The 20,216-nt window shown below is 38.1% G+C and overlaps 1 protein-coding gene across 2 annotated transcripts in view; it reads right to left on the bottom strand.

Annotated features, from left to right (window-relative positions):
* The window catches only part of lcor (ligand dependent nuclear receptor corepressor), a 100,869-nt gene that overhangs the window by 12,012 nt on the left and 68,641 nt on the right, over positions 1 to 20,216 (bottom strand). For both annotated transcript variants that reach the window (XM_044114770.1, XM_044114771.1), the window contains exons 3-6: positions 15,176 to 15,255; positions 13,145 to 13,277; positions 7,175 to 7,639; positions 518 to 608 (exon numbers count right to left, since the gene is read on the bottom strand). In XM_044114770.1, the coding sequence (XP_043970705.1) occupies positions 518 to 608; positions 7,175 to 7,639; positions 13,145 to 13,277; positions 15,176 to 15,255 (769 nt within the window). The remainder of the gene's footprint in view (positions 1 to 517; positions 609 to 7,174; positions 7,640 to 13,144; positions 13,278 to 15,175; positions 15,256 to 20,216) is intronic.

Raw genomic sequence — 20,216 nt, 5'->3', positions numbered from 1 at the left:
GGTCAGAAAAAAGTTTTAAGAAAAAAAAATAGCGAGGAAGAAGGAAGTATGTTATTGTTACTTATAACTAGTCAAACTAGTTATGCTAGTTTGACTCTGACAAAGTCTTTCTGCCCTCCAGCGTTGTGCGCATGCACAAAATTCCCAGATATAAACAATAACACGCAGGGGGTCCATAGGAAAGTTCAAACAGCTACGTTTGTGATGGCAGGACAGAAAAGACGATTATGCTAACTGCATGTTGCAGGAAGATAAAACTTGGGTCATCCTTCTGGTTTGTTTGGATGTGTTCAAGTTGTGTTAAATACTTTAAATAGTTGAATTATTCCTCAGTTTAGCTGAATATCTATGTTCCTGTAGTCATTTATTTGCTTATAAAGACCAGAACAAACATCAGCATCTTGTTGTTGTTCTTTCCCAGATGAGTTAGACAAGAAGGGTTGCAAAGTGAAATGGGCCCAAAAACAGTAACGAAACACTCAACTTGAAAACATTTTAAGTTTCTGGCCAATCTTACCCTTTGTCCGCAGCTGCAAGAGTGAAGCCTTGTAAAGTTGCAGGGCTTCCTCTGCTGTTATTCTTCTTTGTGGAGAGGTCCAAGACACCATCTGAGAATTAAATCAAAAGAGCAAAAAAAAAAAAAAAAAAGATTAAAGTCTAACAAAACACTGAGGATTATCCTCCAAACAGCAGGATTTCAGCTGGATCCAAGAACAATTTGTAAAAAAAAGTCCTTAGGCTTAAGACTGAACCCCACAGTGATCTTGATGAGCTCATCAGTGTGTGATTAAATAAATGGTTGGTTATCAGTGTGTGTGCGAATAAGACGGTGAGATTAAGAGTTAGCTGGTTTTCTTTGGATCACCAAGGAGCTAATTGGACCTGCTGCAAAATCAAAGGACATCTAGAACAAAATGCAGCGTAAGGTTATTTCCTTAGCACATTTCATCAATAAGACAATATGAAGTGTTTTTCCAGATAATAAAATACAACATATTATGTTCAACATTTCCTCAAACTTCTTCACTAATACCTTGGTGTCTTAAAGCAATCATTTTCAGATTTTAGCCTCTACAGGTGTGACTGAAATAGACTTAAAGTTTTATCAGTATTTTGTGGTATTATTGTGATAAAGACAAAAGTGACTAAATTGATTACTTATAACTTCTTCTTCTTAACACAAATAATACTGCTCTTGAAAAATAGCCCATTTGTAATTGGCTCAGATAAAGAAGAGTGATTTGTATCACTAAACATCATTTGATAATATTTTAAAGTTATTGGCATTTGTTGATGCTTTCATATAAAAAATAAAAATAAAATAAAAAAAACACGGAGGAAAGAGTAAAACTAACAATCCCAACAATACGGACGGTTTTAGGCGATTTTAAACATCATTAACTGGAATTTATCACGACAGCATTTAATCAAACTTCTTATTACAAGATGCTTTTCAAGGTAAATGAGTCTCTGCTCCATTGCACCTGATATTAATGCATCTTCAGTGTGCTATGAAGTGCTGCAGAAGCCTTTTAATGACCCATTTATTTAAGTAAGGGTTGTAGCTTCAGGAAAATCTGCTTTAGGAAATCTCAGAGTTAAGGGGAGGGCTTACATTCTCTTAACAATTAAGAGAATGTACGCACGAATAAAGGCTGTTTTATTCATGCTTACTGTGAAAATGACTCATATAAGATACTAAAGGGAGGTCAGCTCTACCCTGGCAGAGCTAATCTTTGTCCAGACAGATAACATGTCCAGCTATCCCACCTCCTCCTCAATGACATAGAAAGCAAATATTACATGTCATCTTAGTTGTCTGGTTAGACAGTAAATCAATAACAATATATACTGCAACAGAAACGTGATCAATATCTGATAGAATATTCAATGTACAATACATAGAATATTCACTGAACTCCGATCCAGAACCGCACAGCATTCTGGGAGATGTAGGCAGAGGAGAAAGCAAGGTTGGTGGAACTAACCAACTCATGCATTCTTTGGTTGCCTAGCAACAACTTGCTGAGTAACTCATGGTTACCTAGCAAGAACTTGTTGAGTAACTGGCGCAGCAGCAGTTTAAGGTTTCGCCACTGTGCCTTATAACTGCTTAAAAATAAAAAATAAACAACATGGAGTAAAAACTGTGGGTGAAACAGAAAAGCAGTTTGGCAGTATTTAAGACATTTAAACAAAACAATCAGTAATTATCAATACCAACTAATATTAAAAGCGTATATTGTGATACATCTTTCAACCATTTTGTCCATCTCTAATCAGTTGTTGTGCCAAGTTAAAAAAAATTATGGTAGTCATTGTGAAGTGAATGGAGAAAACAGAAATGAGTTTTAAACAAAAGAAGTGAATAAAGGAACACAAACAAGACTCAAAATGGCTTATAGTGAGACGACTGAATGAATCAAATAATCAATCATAAATCCAAAGCTTTTCAGTTGGAAATAACCCCCTTCTGATGTCAGTGTGTGAACAGTTGCTGCTATTTATTCTGCAGCACTGCTTCCCTTTTCACATTATGCACTCGCCCGGTTTCCCCTTCAAACCCGCTCCACTCCTCCTGATTTTCATCAGCCGTGTTTAAAGCCCTTCTATACAATGTTTTACAGCGCAATCACAATTTGATGTACCTACAGGAAGCAGTTACTATGGCAACCATACCATGTCGCTGCAGACGGATATTTAAGAACCTCGGTGCAGAGGTATTTTTCAGGGTTAGTTTCTTTTTAATTTCCATCGCAGTCGTGCTTCGTGTTTCGCGGGAGGCTGTAAATACGTTAGATGGCTCACGCTGTGCACTCCCTGCATTAAGCATCTTTAAAACTGACCTCCACAGTGAGACATCCCTGCTGTCAATTTGTTTGTGCAGCTCATTAGAGAATCTGCATCCAGTTCATTAGCGACTTCAGGAGCTGCTTTATCCATTTGCGCATCGACATATGGAGCTACCTTTCCCTGTTTAAGAAGTTAAAGGGCAGGAAAGAAATACTCCGCTTCACGTCGATTGGCTGTCTGTCACAGCGACGTCTTGAAAATCTTGTTTGTGATGATGCTTTTTCACACACATTTGGTTCCCACACACAGAAAAAAAAGAGAATGGGTTACAGTTTTTTCCTTTTATCTGACTCTTTTGTCACTACTGAGGGAATTATGGATGTTTGGACTAGATTAACTTGTTATTGAGACTAAATCTGAAGATGATTAAGTAAGTAAGTAAAGTTTATTTATCAATCGCTTTCACACATATAAAATCACAAAGAGCTGTACAATAGAAATCAACCTTAAAACCATACAAAACAGACAACCAACACAAGAAACATAATAAATCAAGAGACAAAAACCCGGGAAAATAAAAAAGGTTTTTAGTTGCTTTTTTTCTTCTTAAAAAAATTAAGAAGAACATTGCCACAGCTAGAGCTAAACATTCAGGTTGTATTCCTTACCGTGCCAAAAATATGAAAACCGTTACAGTTTACTGGTGGCACACAAGGACAAATAACTTTAGAGGCAGACAAGCCCTTGTTTCCAACAAGGGGTTGGAAACATTTGGAGAGCAGGGATGGGTTCTTGAACGGAATCTAATCCGTGAAAAGCTGCTGACCTTTTGACCCCTGTGACCTACACAACCCCATGTGGACACAGGGTATGAACTACCTCACTAATCTGCCCCAGCAACATTAGGTAATACCAAACAAGAAATCAGAGTGGTCTCCATTGGGGCACAAACATTAATCTGACTGCGTGTGTGTGTGTGTGTGTCTGCGTGTGTGTGGGTGTGTGCGTGTGGGTGTGCGTGTGCGTGTGTGTTCAACATGCATTTAATGCTGCGAGTCGCAGCGTTGTTACAGCGACAGTTGGGGGAGTAAACTTTGTTCCAGCGAGTTAATGCAGCCCCACGTGGCACCGTCAAGCACATCTGTAAACTGACATCATAATCCCATCAAGATTTGTCTAGTTTTTACAGAATGTCAAACATCTATAGAGATTGCTAAAATATCCAATCCAGTTCTGCAGTTCAAAGGGCAACTGTGACACAATGATGTGTTCACAGCGCGCACACATCCAGAAACAGCCAAAAGCACAAACAAGATGAATATGCCATAAGTTATAAGGTGACTGGATTTTTTCTGTTAATGATTCTGATTATTTGGCACAAAGAAGTCACTTTCCTAAAAATAGTGGCCCAACTCATTTTCAGCAAAAAGTGATTAATTTTTTTTGCCAAAAAAAGTCACGGCCTTTTTAATTGCCAAAACGTCACGTTTGGCAAAACTGACATATGCCATTATTTAAGGAAGGTGGGGTTATGTTTCTTTATGTCAGGAAAGATTAACAGAGCTCAGTTATACCAAATATTGTTAGTATAGTTTGTAGTGTTAAAATCTCAGAACACTTAAAGACAAAACTAACTTACAGGTAACTTTTCGGCACGATATAGGAGCTTGTTTTTAGCAAATAATTCCGTAATATTGTTGAAAACGCTCTAGTTTTATTGACAAATTATTTCATTCATAAAACAATATAACCTGCCAATGGACCTATACCACTTTATGTCTCCCCTCAACTCATAAATGGAGCCATCAAGATAACAGTGTGCTTAAACAACATCTTATCAATCAATTCAGAGCTGCTTTTCTCTGTTTACTGCATCAATTAGTCCCTCCAGTTTCTTGCAAAATTATCGTGGAAATTCAGGGGGGGAAAAAAAAATAAAAATATATTAAAAAATCAACAAATCCCTGCAATTTTTCATGCTAATGCATAATTGTGAGTTTATTGCAAACGTTTTACTCAAAATGGTGAAGAACATTGGATCTAAGTGACGATTTTTTTATTGCAAAAAAATGACAGAAACAATTGCGAAATCCTGGAGGGACTGAAAAGACGTTCAATATTATTTATTGACCTTTATGTTTCAACAAGATCTAGAGAAACTCATCCATGCGTTTATCGTCAGTCGTATTGATTATTGCAGCAGCGTCTTCACAGGTCTGTCCAACAAATCAATCAAACAGCTGCAGCTGATCCAGAATGCTGCTGCTGAGGTTCTCACTAAAACCAGGAAGATAGAGCACATAACACCAGTTTTAAAGTCTCTCCACTGGCTCCCTGTAGCTCAAAAAATAGACTTTAAAATACTGTTGTTAGTTTATAAATCACTGAATGGTTTAGCACCACAATACATTAAAGATCTGCTGTTATTGTATCAACCTTCCAGAACTCTCAGGTCTTCTGGTTCTGGTCTGCTCTGCATCCCCAGAACCAGAACCAAACGAGGAGAAGCGGCATTTAGCAACTATGCACCAAAAATTTGGAACAAACTTCCAGAAAACTGTAAAACAGCTGAAACACTGACTTCCTTTAAATCCCAACTAAAAACCCACTTGTTTGTAGAGTTGTATTCGAAACGTAATCAATTGCAAATTTATTGACGGCTCTGGACTTGATGTCGTGTTTTGATTGTTGATTCTATGTTGCATTGTGTTTGTTATGATGTAAAACACTTTGAAATGCCTTGCTGCTGAAATGTGAAATAAAATTTAATTGATTGATTGACTGATTTAATTTTAAGAATTTATTTGATGTTTTAAGAGTTTAACAGGTTTTATCAATGCATTCTGGCAGAACCGGCCCTTTAAGGACATTCGTGACCTTGATTTTAGCCCAAAAGGAAAAAGAGTTTGACACCCCTGGTTCAAAGGAATGCTGTGTGAACACGATTTGGGAATAATCTCAGTCAGAAATCCTCAAAAAGTGAATTTGGATTTGTTTGCGATAGAGAGAGAGGGAGAGACATGCAGATAGAGACGTGCAGCGAATGCCTCCATCTTATTGTAAAGAGGAAGGAGGCTTAGTGTAAGCAGATTCTGGAAAGCCTGTATTAAAGTGTACGAGTAGTCGCAATGTGTCTGAAAGGAAGAGCTGTCGCTGCAAGCCTGAATGCGGTAGTGGTCTAACTGCAGACCCACTGCTGGTTTGGTTTAATTAAACACCCAGAGTTCAAAGTTCAATGTCAGCCTCAGAACTGCTTTGCATTTCCAACCATGAAGACTTTTTGGCCTTTTGGTGATCTGCTAATGTGACGGATTGTGCTGTTGGAGTATGTGCTTGGAAAATGAATCAGCCTATTCTGTTACCCATGAAGGTGAACAAAAAATTAGCGTAGGGCTCCACAATTTCCACGATGCGGAAAACACAAAAATTAAAAAGCAACATTGAACTGGTGAGAAGAAAAGAATATCAAGTAGTTTCTGTAGAGTTTTGGCCGCTGACAGCTTCCGTATCCATACAGCTGTCAGCCATAGCAAAAAACAAAAATCTCTAAAACACCGACGTCTTCCCAAAAACTTAAAGAGGAACTTGAAGCTTAGCACAAGCTTCGACGACTAGCTGCGTCTTTTTCTAGATGCAGCTGGTCACGTCTGCTAACCCAGACATTTAACTGAATCAGTGGAAGTGAGAGTTGTAATTACTTCAATGGAGATGTCTGGCAGACAGAAGAAATGAAAATGAGCAAAAGTTCTGGACCTTATAAAAGTGTGCACAAGCTTTTACTTTGTACAGATTTCAGTGATATCTGTGATAAATATTTTGATGTTCAGTGAGTATTGGGGGGCCATACTAAAAACAAATCAAAAATGAAAAAATTAAATTCAGAGAATAAGGTTGCATGAGAATAAAATCATAATATTACAAGAATCTAATCAAAATAAAATGAGAAAAAGTCACAATATTTTGAGAATAAAGTCATATTAGGAACATTATGATTTATTCTCATAATTTTAACTTGTCTTATTTTCTTAACGTGATCCTAATGGTCGTAAACTTTAAAGCATTTATTAAAAAATAAATTTATTTTCTTTTATGTTAAAAATGAGAGTCTTAGTTTTGCACACCAGTTTAAAAAATAGAAGACAAGGAAGACACATTTTAACACCTTGTGGAACCAGCATGTTCTGTTGAACCAGAGCCGTTTGTTTCATTTGTGCAACAGCAAAGCAGTAAATGTCTGCTGATGAGTTCAGTTCTTTTTTCATTCACACCATAATTACGTTCCTTTTGGGTTAATAAATACGGTCAAAATGGATAAAGATGCTGCTAGCTGTAATATCTGGGGTCAGAGTCTCAGTCTCAGTTATTGTGATGCTGCTCTCACCCTGCTGGCTGGGCTCCTGATCAGTCGGCGCCTTTCTGACGGTGAGGTCCAGTGGGCCGTCCTGGTCCGCCATCAGAAGCTTGCTGAGGACCGGGTTCTGTGCAGAGGCAGCAGCCACACCTCCTCCTCCCCCTCCGCTGTTGCAGGCTCCCGTCCCGTTGCTGCTCTGGATGCTGGCGGGGGCTGAGGTGAAGGCGGTGGGGCTGAAGCCCGCCCCCGGAGTCGGGGACGGAGAGGAGGAGGCCGACGACGGAGGGGAGCTGGGCGTGGGCCCGGCCGGGGAGGTCGGGGCGGGCGGCAGAGACACCGCTCTCGGCAGGCTTTGGTCCTTCATGGTGCCGTTGGGCAGGGGCAGGTCTTCCTGAGTAGTTTTTGAGGTATATTCGGCAGCGAACTGGTGGATCATTCGCTGCATGATCTCACGAGCCACTAAAGGAATGTGAGGGTCAGAGAAACTTGGGAGGTCTGGAGGAAACGAGAAGAGGAAGAAACAGAGGAGCAGATGCTCAAATCAGTCAAAGTTTATTTGTATGTCGCATTTCAGCAGCAAGGCAGTTCAAAGTGCTTTAAAATCACAAAAATCAACAACTGAAACGTTACATGTTTCCAAGTGCCGTCATTCACACATCAAAATGTTGGTTAGTGTTTCATTAACTGTGGTTCCAAAGCAACTCTAAACAGATGTTTTTCAGCTGTTTTGCAGTTTTCTGGATGTTTGTGCCAGATGTGTAGTGCATAGAAGCTGAATGCTGCTTCTACATGTTTGGTTCTGGTTCAGCAGAGCAGAATGTGTGTGTGTGAGATGTGTGTGAGATGTGTGTGAGATGTGTGTGAGATGTGCTCCATCTTCCTGGTTTTAGTGAGAAGAGAACATGTCAGCGTTCCATCCTCGAGGAATTTGTTCAGTTGTTGTTATGTTCGACTGCTTATTTATCCCATTTCATTCCGAAATCTAATCCTGATACTATGCTGAAATAATCCAAAAATCATGCTGAAGCCGCTCTTAATCCTGCCTATTGACTGCGCTGGAAGCAGCATGATATCAGAGTGCAGATCAGATTATCGCCTGCAGTTTTTCCGATGGGACTCTGTACACTTTCCTTCAGAATCCCGAAATGTTTTTGTCTTGTTTTCGGTGCCAAATAAAGAAATGAAACAATAACGAAATGTTTCAAATTCTGTTTTTGCATTTCTCTGAAATGTTTCAGTTTGTTAAATTGATAAATTAAACGATATAAATAATTTCCAGTCTTAATTTTCTGGATCATTTAGAAATTTATTTCAGAGAAAGTTTGATTTTTAGGTTCTATGTAATTCTAAACTCAATTTTCAGCAAAACAGTGTGAAAATCAGATCATCAATTTGCATTGGGTATTTTATACACAGCATGCAGAGTTGGGTAGTAACTAGATACATTTACTCAATTACATTTACCTGAGCAACGTTTTGAAACATATTTACTTTTAGGAGGAGTTTTTCTGCACTGTACGTCTTATGCTTATATGAGTAAAATTTCTGGATTTTCTACCTACTGAATGAAAAACAAACATGTTTTAACCAAAAATTCACCATAACAGATACACACACCTGTAGTTTCTGTTAACTCCTAACTCTTAACTCCTTTGACAAAAATTTTAATTTTCTTTCAGCCAGTCAGTATTTAGGTGTTAAGATGCCTCTCGCCGCCTCATTAGGGTCACATCGCATTCAGCACAGCCGCAGACTGAGATCTGCAGCATGCTATGCATTGTCATAATGTTCAAAAGCAAAAGTTCAATAAACTTTCCACCAGTAGCTTCAGTTTTTTTTTTTAGTGACCAGATCTTAAGCTACTTACCCATTGATATTTTTTTAAACACAATCCTTTGGTAAGTTAACTGTAGTGTCACACTTTGAACTCACGTCACAGCTAATAAACGATGCAGTACCTTGCGGACCGCAAGGGGGCACCCGCAGACCACCAGTGGTCCGGGGACCTCAGTTTGAGAAAGCCTGATCTAGACCAATCAGGAACATACAGCAGATGAACGCTGCTTTTTTTGGCAGCCCTCTGCTTTGTCTTTATGCTTCCTTCCTCCAGTTACACCAAATTCTTTGCTCAAGTACCTCTTGAACAGAAAAATTAATCTGGACATTCATAGAAATGTGGCAACTAGCACAGCATTTACCAGCTGAAGTATATCCTCCTCACCTCAGCTGAGCTTTGGCAATTATATTTCCTTAGGCTATCATGCAGCAGCGGGTTTGTTAGGAGGCGGGGATATGTGCCCCAGACATGTCAGCAGGTGTTGCAGACGTACGTTGCTGTGACAGACTCGTGAATCCGCTGTTCTCTGACTTCTGTGCTTCCTGAACACATCACACTGGGTAATCACTGCCACAGAAACGCATACGCTGTAACGACCAGATATTCCAGGATTTAATTCACCGTGTGGCGCCGTAGCACTCCAAATTATGCACTGCAAAAACACTAAATCCTACCAAGCATTTTAGTCTCGTTTCTAGTGTAAATATCTAAGTTCACTTGAAATGAAATAAAACTAACTTACAAGTGTCTGCTTGACAACATATATGAGCTTCTTTTAAGTAAATAATTCCTTAATGTTGACACTACAAATCATAAGACACTTTTCTCCCTGTTATAAGAAAAATAATGTGCCAATGGAACTAGCACTACAAACTAATATTCATTTTGTTTAGACACCGTCTAAACTTCCTGCAGCCTGCAATACCTAAGCCTTTCCTCTGCCACATGCTTTACTTTTCAAATTGACCACATTGGAAAATAATTTAATGGGTGCTGTGGTGGCGCAAAGGTTAAGCACAACCCACATATGGAGGCCTTAGTCCTCGACGTGGCCGTCGCAGGTTCGAATCCCGGCCTGGCGACCTTTGTCTTCCCCCGTCTCGTATTAATCCATTTCCTGACAATTCACTATCAGATAAAGGCCACTAGAGCCAATAAAATATACATATAAAAAAAGAAAATCTAATTCGTGGTTAGCTTAGTGAGTTCACCTTAAAGTTATCAGTGTTAGCTGATTTTGACTGCAGGTCTTTGAGAAGTAAAGCAGAAAACATTCTGTTGACGTAAAGTTGTGCCGTCCCTGGATTCCCAGAGAGCATCAAGCTGCAGGAAGGATCTGACTAACTGTCACAATAAACAATAAATCAATCAGTCGCATAATAAATGAAACAAACTCAATCATTTCCATTTGCACGACTTTATGTTTATAAAAATTGACTTGAAAAACTTTGTTCCTTTTTATCAATACAAAGTCCTTAAATCACAATAGTTCTCAAATGTCAGTTTGAGTAGTGCTGATTGAAACGAGGAGCTGACGGCCGTCCTGCTGAGCTGGAACAAAAGCTCAGCCCAATCAGAGTCTGTGTTTCCTAAAAAAATAAAAAAATAAACAAAAAAGATAAAAAGAAAAAGCTACAGACTTAACTAAGCACAATAAGTGCAGGTTTCCATGTTAAAACTGGAAATGATAAAAACCCACACAGTCCAGATTAATTCTAGATTAAGTTGGGCTACTTTAATTTAGTCTGGCATAATGAGCCTGCAGCAATAAACTGTCAACACTAAGATTACAACTTCTTATAAAATTCATCAAACCAATTTAAATCCCTTTCTAACTAACAGAATAAGTTCTGGCCTGATATCTGCAGAGTGGAAACAGATATCGGTCCACCTGTAGTCCTAATCAGCCTGGCTTTGCCCACACAGGCAGAACTACCTGTGGAGACACTAAATTTAGACGGAAACATCACATGCATGCAAAGACAGTGGCAGCAGTCAGCAGGAGGTCAGGCACAGCAGCTCTGCCTGGGGTAAGCTCTTACTGTGGACTTGTTTCTTTTTCTGCTTGATGAATTAATGTTTCTTTTTATGTTAACATCGTGGAAATAGAGCCAAATTAAGCCATCACATATGTCAAATCAAAACAAAAAAGTCATTAACTGCATATTTCTTTAATTCAGTAGAGGTGTTTTCAGTGAACGCATTCATTAAGTCCCATTTTACCTGCTCCTTTCATAACTGATTAATTTTCTTATTCTTTTTGTCACTGATGAACACGCTTTGAGCAGGATTAGAATATTTTTCAGATTCAATCATGACTAATTCTTTGATGATATTGACCATGTTGATCAGTTCCACAGAAACCAGTTACAGTATCCAGTCCAGTATAGTAATAGTAAATAAAAAAAGTAAATGCATACGACTATGACAAAACAATAAACATGAAAACTGAAATATTTTTTTAAAATAAAATGGACGTCAACATATAAAAATATTTTACTTGTCTCCCTTTCAGTCGTACTGATCAGGATTTTATTTTTATTATCATTATTATTATTAACCTTTATTTCACAAGAAAAATCCATTGAAATTAAAAATCTTTTTTGGAAGACAATTTTGGCTTTTGCTGGATGACAATATTCTTTTAGTTCTAATTAAAGTTCAGATTTTTTCCCCCCCTAACAACACATAAAAACTCACTTGTGTAATTTTGCATGAATTCAACCATTTAACTTTGCATTAAACCCATTAAAAAACTAAAAATAGTGTAAATAGTTTGGAATCCAGGAAATAAAGACATTTTAATTTAACATCAACAGTTCTTTCTGCGAGTAACAATTTTTAGGATTTGTCATCAAAAAGCTAAGAAAAATAAATTACACATTTCATCTTTTTCAGATCTTGGCTCAAGTTTTTATTATGGTTTAGACTCGTTTTGGCGTTCTCGATTCAGCCTAGGACGGGAGAATATGGCTAAAAAACGTGTCACAATGTAAGCATTTATTAGTCGATAAATAGTTGTCGATATTGATAATTACTGATTACGTTTCATTTTAAATACTGGCAGTCTGGTGGTGGGACCTTTCCTCCTTAATCCACAGTTTTCACTCCACTCTGTTTTTTATTTTTAAGCAGTTATATTAAACTGCTGCTGCGCCACTTACTCAGCAGGTTGTTGCTAGGTAACCACAGAATGAGTGAGCTGCTAGGTAACCAAAGAGAGTGAGTAAGTTGATTCCCCAACCTCGCTAGCATGAGAAGTTGAAAAGCTAGAGCATTTCCTCTGCCTACATGCCCCAGAATCCTCTGGGGTTCTGGAATATTCTACATATTGAAAGCTGAATATTTTATCAGATGTACTATCTATTGATCACATGTCTATTTTAATATTGTTATTGATTTATTGTCCAGCCCTAATTCAGCCTAATCTAACTCCTTAATATTTACGTATTTGGAAGTTTCAGCTGTTGTTTTAGACATATTGAAACGTTTACCGTGAACCCTCACTATAACGTGGTTCACCTTTCATGGCCTCGCTGCTTCGTGGGTTTTTTTGTGCAGTTTTTGTTCACAGTGCGTTGTGTTCTGCGTCCTGATTGGCTAAACAGTCTCCGCGCTTCTTCTCTATATGCTGCAACGTGCCAATAACGTTACGGTCTTTAAATATACATAATGCAGCTTGACAAATTTTGGCAAATATTTTTGCCCAGAAGAAGAAAGAGCGACAACAACTACCGATAACCATGTTCTTCTCTCGAAAAAACTCACCTGCACCACAGGCTTCAGAAGAAAAAGACAGTAGAGGGCGGAGTGAGGCCACAGCGTCACAGTCAGAGGAACAGAGAAATACGCGAGTCACAATTTGTCCTACTGTACTTTGTATTGATGATTAAAATGATTATTTCACTGTAGTTATTTGTATGGAAGCGTTCCATTTGTAAAAAAAATGCTTGGTCCTGAAAACAGGTTTTGTTCTTTGGTTTCAATGTAGAATATCTAATTATGCTGCATAATGATTGTAAAAAATAAAGGTAACTACTTCACGGATTTCGCCTAACGCGGGTTCTTTTTGGAAACCAACCACCGTGAAAAACGAGGGTTCACTGTACCATGTTCCATGAACGGAGGGGCTGCGGCGGGGAGAGAGACGCAGCGAGTCTCACCTTTTCTGTGGAACACAGCATTGAGGAAGTCTCGGGCCTGTCTCTCCAGCCGGCTGATCCGAGACTGCCCCTGTTTCAAGTCCTCACACTCCGACAGCACGTGGCCGCCTCCACCGTTTTCCACGATGTGCTCCTGAAAACACGCCCACACACACGCACACACGCACACACAGCAACTTATTTTGTGGAACAAAAAGAGAAACGTAGAGCTGGATTTTATGAACCAAATCTTAATTAGCTTTTTTAAGTGGCATAAAAATGTTGCATCTCTCTAATTTACCATAGAACTGATCAAATACAGTAGAAACCTTTTCACAGCCCTCCACTCATATATGATCTAATTCCAGCAGTAAATTATTTATTAAAGCTGAAGTATGTAACTTTCATAAAAATATGTTTTTATATATTTGTTGACGCTTTGTCGTGACAGTGCGGCATGAGACAGAAAATCTGTGAAAAAATTGGCTCCTCTGCCTTCTCCCAGTTCTTCCAGTGCTAACTGGAAACAACCAATCAGAGCCAGGAGGCGGGTCCAAGTGCTGTCAGTCACCCTCTGTTTAGTGCTGCTCATCCTTCAGTTGCTCTCTACTTCGCTGCAGCTAGCAGAGTCTGTCATGAATGCTAGGCTAGTTAGCATAAACAGTTTTGCTGTAATTAAGTTATTTCTCATTGCCATTATGACATTTGAGAGCTAATGCATGCGGTTGATTGACAGCACTAAGACCCTCCTCCTGGCTCTGAATGGTTGTTTTTGGTGCATTTCTTCAGAAGTCAAAAGGGGCTCAGGGAGCAGATTGATTTTTTGCCTGGATATTTTATGACAAATGACTTGGCAGCCTTAACAAATAAGAACAATTTTCTTTGCATACTGCAAGCTTTAATCCGCATATCGCCCACCCAGAACGGAAAGAAAAAAAACAACAAAAGTAACACTGAGCGGCTGAACTCGGGATCTCTGGCACAAAAGAAGGGCCATGTCACTGATCCCGTGCTTTGTGTGTGTCACCAGGACTGAGTGCGCCCATTGAAAACGGTTCATGACTGCAACTCTATAGGTTTATAGATGTGGTCCACCCATACATCAGCAGAGGATTGTATTCCCTTTAATTTGATTTTTTTATGCTGGTTGGGGCAAACAGTGTGTGTCTGGGGGCGGTTTAGTAATCCATAGTTTACCAAATGTTCACTCCTATTGTTAAACATAATCAGGCACACATGCATGCAGCTTTTTTTTCTTATTTTAACACTGAACACATACAGTACTTCTATATTAAATGTGATAATGGCTTTACTATTTTGCTCTTTTTGTGTTTCAAGGAGTTTTACAACTGTCATATAAGTTTTACAACTCTCATATAAGTGCAGCATTACTCAGAAAACAGAAAAATCCTTTAAAATGTGCTGGGATTTTTCCAAACACAGAAAAGCCCTAAAAATCTTCAGTAGATTTTACATTTTAGAATCTGTTCACAACAGAGACACACGTCTGACTTTCAACTTCAATTAAACAGCTGAGGAGTTTACATCAACCTCTGATAATACTGAGAGTCGAGAAGGCAAGTCATTTCTTGGACGGCGGCTTTTTACGTTTACTTGAGTAAAAATTTGTTCAAGTAGTTTTACTCTTGAGTAAAATTTTTGTGTAGTTTAAAATCCTTCTGTAACACAGCAAAGTGATGGGGGAAGTTATTTTGTAAAAATTTCATACCCATTTGTTTATGTTTAAAAAAAATAAATGGACATATAATAATTATTTTAGAATTTAGAGGAAAACTTTCACACTTCAGTGTTTTCATGTCTGAGGAGTGGATGTGAAAACAGTCTGCCAGATGATTATGCACCACACTACTTATGATAATGTGATATTTGCTCAGCTGATAAAAATACTCTTAGTTGCGTTTGTTTCCAATTCTTTGTTGGCTCACTTCTAAAACTAAATTTACACCTTTGTTCATATGGTAAACGTCAAAGTCTGTACTGCACATAGCTACAATAGTGTTGCAAAAAAATCGAATTGATTATCGGACCCACCTTGTTTTTCTCTCGTCTTAAGCAGCAGAAGAGACAGTTTTCATCGAAGGACCAGTCAGACACTTCCTCTGGCTCGCAGTCTGGGTCAAAAATAGAAGACAAAAGGTTTTGGGTTAATAATCACAGGCTCCATCTTGACTAATCTCAAGCATAATCTATAAAACCCTTGTTCCTATTCCTTGTTCAGATTAACATAATTTTAAAAAAAAATCCCACTTTTAAAAAAAGTTTTAATAATTCACAGGTGCAGTAGGATATTTTCCTCACTGAATTAATGTGTTTAAAATAACGGCTGAGCTTATGGCGCTGGAATAAAAGATGAATTTATTTTAAGACTTTTTACACATCTTTACTGGGGTGCTGCTAACTGAGGAGGTTGCTGTACGTTTCAACACTTAATATATATATAGCCTTTGTGTCATTTTAATTAAATATAGGGTATAATTCATCGACACACCAATGCCTTCAATGATGCACGTTAAACAGCATCGTGACGACCTTTGAGACAAGTTTTCAAATATCCAAGGAGAGAAATCCAACACGCTGTTTTAATTCACAATCAATCCAAAATGTAGACTCAGAAAGCCAAAGGATCAGCAGCTGCGCTAAAAAGATTCACTTTTAATCACAGCCCCTTGATTAAATCTGGCAGTCGTCAACTTTACTCTTGGACTAGATGTAAAAATGAACCACATCTGTCAATAAAAGCCTAGATTTGTTTGAAGATGTTTGTCTTCAACCTGACATGAATCCCGATTGAAACAATATGTATGCCTGTACACATGATGATCTTGCAAAAATGTATCTTACTAACAGCTGGATGAAGAAAAATATATAAATCAATATTAAAATGCCTCTGACACGTTAAGATTTCAAGCAGGATATTTGCCAGCTTGCAGACGCTGCAGAGCTCATCCTGTTTATGTCATTGAGCCGTCACAGGGGGGGGTTCAGTTTGGCAGAGCCCCCCACTTTCTGTGATAATGATACAAGCCGACACTTTGCAGGTAACATGTGAAGCAAATTAACATTAGTTATAAGCAGAGAGCGGATAATGAAACTGAAACAAGCCAGGCAACAGACAGAAGAAAATGCAGTAATGCAGACAATAACATATAGAAGCAAAGAAGTTAAAACAAAAACCAAAAAAATAAAAAATAAAGAAATAAAACCCAGAAAGTCAATAGCATCCATAAAACCTGTCAGTCTAAAACAAAATTCTTCAAAATTGATAAAAATGAGGTAACAAAAACACTAAAACTATATCAAAAGCAATAGATCAAAGAGTTCATAGGAACTAGAAAAATGTTAAGAGCTACATTTCTCCCAGTTAATGATAAATAAAAAAAGCTCAATAATTTCCATTTACATGACTGTTTGTCTTTCTTGAGTCTCTCTCTATTTCACTCTTCAGTCTGGTGCTTTGGTAGCAACTAGTCTCCATTTTATTTGTTGATTTGTTTGTTTTGTTTATTTATTTTGGATATCTAAATCATTTTTTGTTTCCAGTGCTAAAGAAATTAAAGTTTATTGATCTTTGAGAGGATCTGGTTGCATTAATGTGCCACTATCGTAATATTACGTGACAACAGTCTCAACAGTGAAATCATTTATCACAATAATTACTGGGACAATTTATCATCCAGGATTATTTGTTATGGTGACAGGCCTGGAGCTCTTCTGCCACAGTTGATAAAAACTTTTGGAGCCCCAGGTTTTACCGTGTGTCTCAGTTTGGTCTCATTGCAGATTGAAAATGGTGTTTTAAAGGTTTCTGTTGACATAAATCCTTGAGCCAATCAAATGCACTCTAATGCCAAAGAAATCGGTTGTGCTCAACACCCAGCTAAGTCCAGATTGCACCAACGCTGGAATGTTTCCAAAGTAAAACATGAAAAAAAAACACTGAAGAACTGGAAATGAATCTGGCTGGAGAAGAACTAAAGCTAGCTGAGGTGCAACAAGTAAACTACTCAGAAACAAACTTTGAAATATTCTTATTATTATTGACCCTATTTGATTATATATATATACTAATCCGTCCCTTTGGCGCTGCTCTTGTCAAGGAGCTGCATGCACGTCAACGCTGGCTGTTACAGGTCATCTACAGGCTGCTATTTGGTTTCCTTTTCTCTTTTTGCACAGATGCTGTCAACACAGCGGGGAGATTTTCGTCACTGCCGATCATTGACGCTGATTTGGTGTATTTAAGAGTCCACTTTAAGACTCCACTCGGTGCTGACAGGCCACATTTATGAGCGGCTGCAGTGATCTGATGTTAGCCTGATGCAGGAGTGGAGACTGAAGCGCTCTGACATGCAGGAAGGGGGGCGTTTTATATATGTTCACCTGTAGCTATGCAGCTTGGATAAGTTCAGCTATTCAACGTGAAATAACATGAAAATGTTCAGTTTAAAGCAGCCAGGTATGCAGCATTTATAGCTTATCAATCACTGATTTTGTCAGTACATCACTGACCTCTGTTTGTGACCTTCCTGATCTATTTATTAACTATCAGATCTTTTAATTGTTGAGACAGACATTTCATATATTGTTCATATATTGATTCTTTATTACTAAGTACAATCAACTTGGAGTATTTGCCCCACATTAGTCACAACTCGCAAAAATGTTTGCTAAAGTCCCAGAGTCTCTGAGGTAACATTTATACCTCAGAGAAAAACAAACTAATTATAAGTTCCTTGAAACTTCAACCTATAAAAGAAAAGTGGAAACCAAACACACATTAGTTTTAGGCTGGAAAATAAATCAATAACAATATATATCAATATCAATAGCTGATACATCTGATAGGATATACAAAGTATAGAATATTGACTGAAGTTCAAATCAGAACCGCACAGCATTCTGGGAGATGTAGGCAGAGGAAAGGCTTTAGCCACTCAACCTCAAACAGCTAGCTAAGCAAGGTTGGTGGAATCAACTAACTCACTCACTTTCTGGTTACCTAGCAACAACCTTTGAGTAACTTATGGTTGCCTAGCAACAACCAGCAGTTTCAGGTTTCTCCTCAAAACTGCTTCGAAATAAAGAATTAAACTGTAGATAAATCTGTAAAGGTCACTTCACCACTCTATCAATAATTCAGATAATTTAAAAAAACTGAATCAATAATTATCTATAGACAATTACTGATATTGACTGACATGAAGAGCTTATACTGAGATAAATTTATCAGCCATATTATCCAACCCAACCTTATTTGGGGGAGATAATCACCATGTGAATGGTAATTTTGTGAAATTAAATGTATTTTCCTAAATTGAATTTCCATGTAATGTTTAATTATTTTGAATCTTTTCAAAAATCTTCCCCAATTTTGCTAAGAAATGTGGCAAGTGCTGCCTGGAGTCTTCATTTCTCAAATTTATGATGCATTTCACTAACCTAGCACCTTCTAATACTAGACTGCTAACCATGACATGTTGCAAACACGCAACAAGGGAGCCAGAAATGCTCTGTTTAGTAATAAGACATGTGAAGACATGTGAAGAAAGCAGGACTGATGAGTGAAGAAAAGCAGTGTGACAGAGGACAAAACCAGGAGCTTACTCAGCTCCACAGAGACAAAAACAGAAGAAAAAAACAGAGTAACACATGAGAGAAATCAATACTCAGTCACTGCTTCCTGTGAGCATCGAGTTCGTGTTGGATCAAGAGTTCATTTCTCAAAGCGGTCACCCTTTCCAGCGCCTAAAAAACAAGCTGATGATATGGTGAAAGTGTCTCACCAGGCTGCCGGATGGCATAAAACACTTGTTGTGAAGTGGAACCTATCACATGAGTGTGACTCTGGCTCCATCACATGACGGCGGTGGATTACACAGCCCATGGAAATGTGAAAAATTCTGCTAATTGATTTTCATGCTGCAAAGAACAATGACTGCCTGCCGTCTTTGAAGAATGCGCCGATCATGAGGGAATACGGTTCATATGATTAGGAGCTGAAGAAGAAATTAACAGCAGGCTGAAAATACTACATTACTGTCCTATTTTACTTTCTATAGAACCTCTTTCACCTTCAAGAACACCAGGAACAGATGATATTCTAATCTAACCGCTTCTACATTACAAACCTTCACTTCCTTTAAAAACAGTAGGATACTACGGTGTGTCTGACTTCTACACAAAAATCAGGAAAAAAAAATGAACAAAAACCCTGAACCTGGAAACTCAGAGGTTCTTCACCAACATGTAAAATCCAATATGGCTGCCTTGAGATGCAATAGTAAACTATTTATCTGCAGTCCTAATAGTCTGCATATTATTAAATAAGTGGAAAACACAGGAAAAGATAACAGTTCATAAACATGACCTTCTGGTCACTGAAGGAACAACCATTAGGAAAAACATACTAGTTTTCAGAATTGCAATGGGAAACTTCATTGACATATCAGCTGTGGCTAATGTCTGACTGGTTTAAAATTTTTAAAAAATCTAATGTTTTATTTTTTTAGATTTGTTTTTCTCCAGTGCACAGCAGGTCTGGCTTTTCCATAGTTTTTGTTGTGGGAGTTGGCACTAAGGAAAGAAAACTCAGATTAGCCATTAGCTGGAGGATGCTGCTGAATCAGTAAGACAGAGGAAGCTCAGAGATGGAAGTAGTAATTTAAGAGATAATAGGAAGACTGAACAGAATAGAGCAAAGGTGATCTGTTTATTATTACAAGTTTTCCATCTCTGTCATGAAGCTGCATTTAGACATGTTGTCAAATCTCAGAATTACAGCAAAGATCTAAAGTCTGAAATATACACACACAGCGCTCTGAGAGAGCCACAAGAGCCAATTTCTAGTATTGGATCTAATAGCTTGTGTACATAAAATAAATATAATAAATGAATAGGTAAACTATAAAATGACTGCCCATCAAATTTGAAATGATGAATTTGTATTCAGTAAAATGATCTGAGTTTATTTATTGCAATGCACCATTAAACCACCAGAGGGCGAGACGTGTCCGTTTTTTTCCTGCCAATAGTAAACTTCTCAATAAGGTTGCACAGATTCACTTACTCATTT

This window comes from Gambusia affinis, linkage group LG04 (assembly GCF_019740435.1).
Source record: "Gambusia affinis linkage group LG04, SWU_Gaff_1.0, whole genome shotgun sequence".
NCBI lineage: Eukaryota > Metazoa > Chordata > Actinopteri > Cyprinodontiformes > Poeciliidae > Gambusia > Gambusia affinis.
This window is presented reverse-complemented; position numbering and strand designations above follow the sequence as displayed.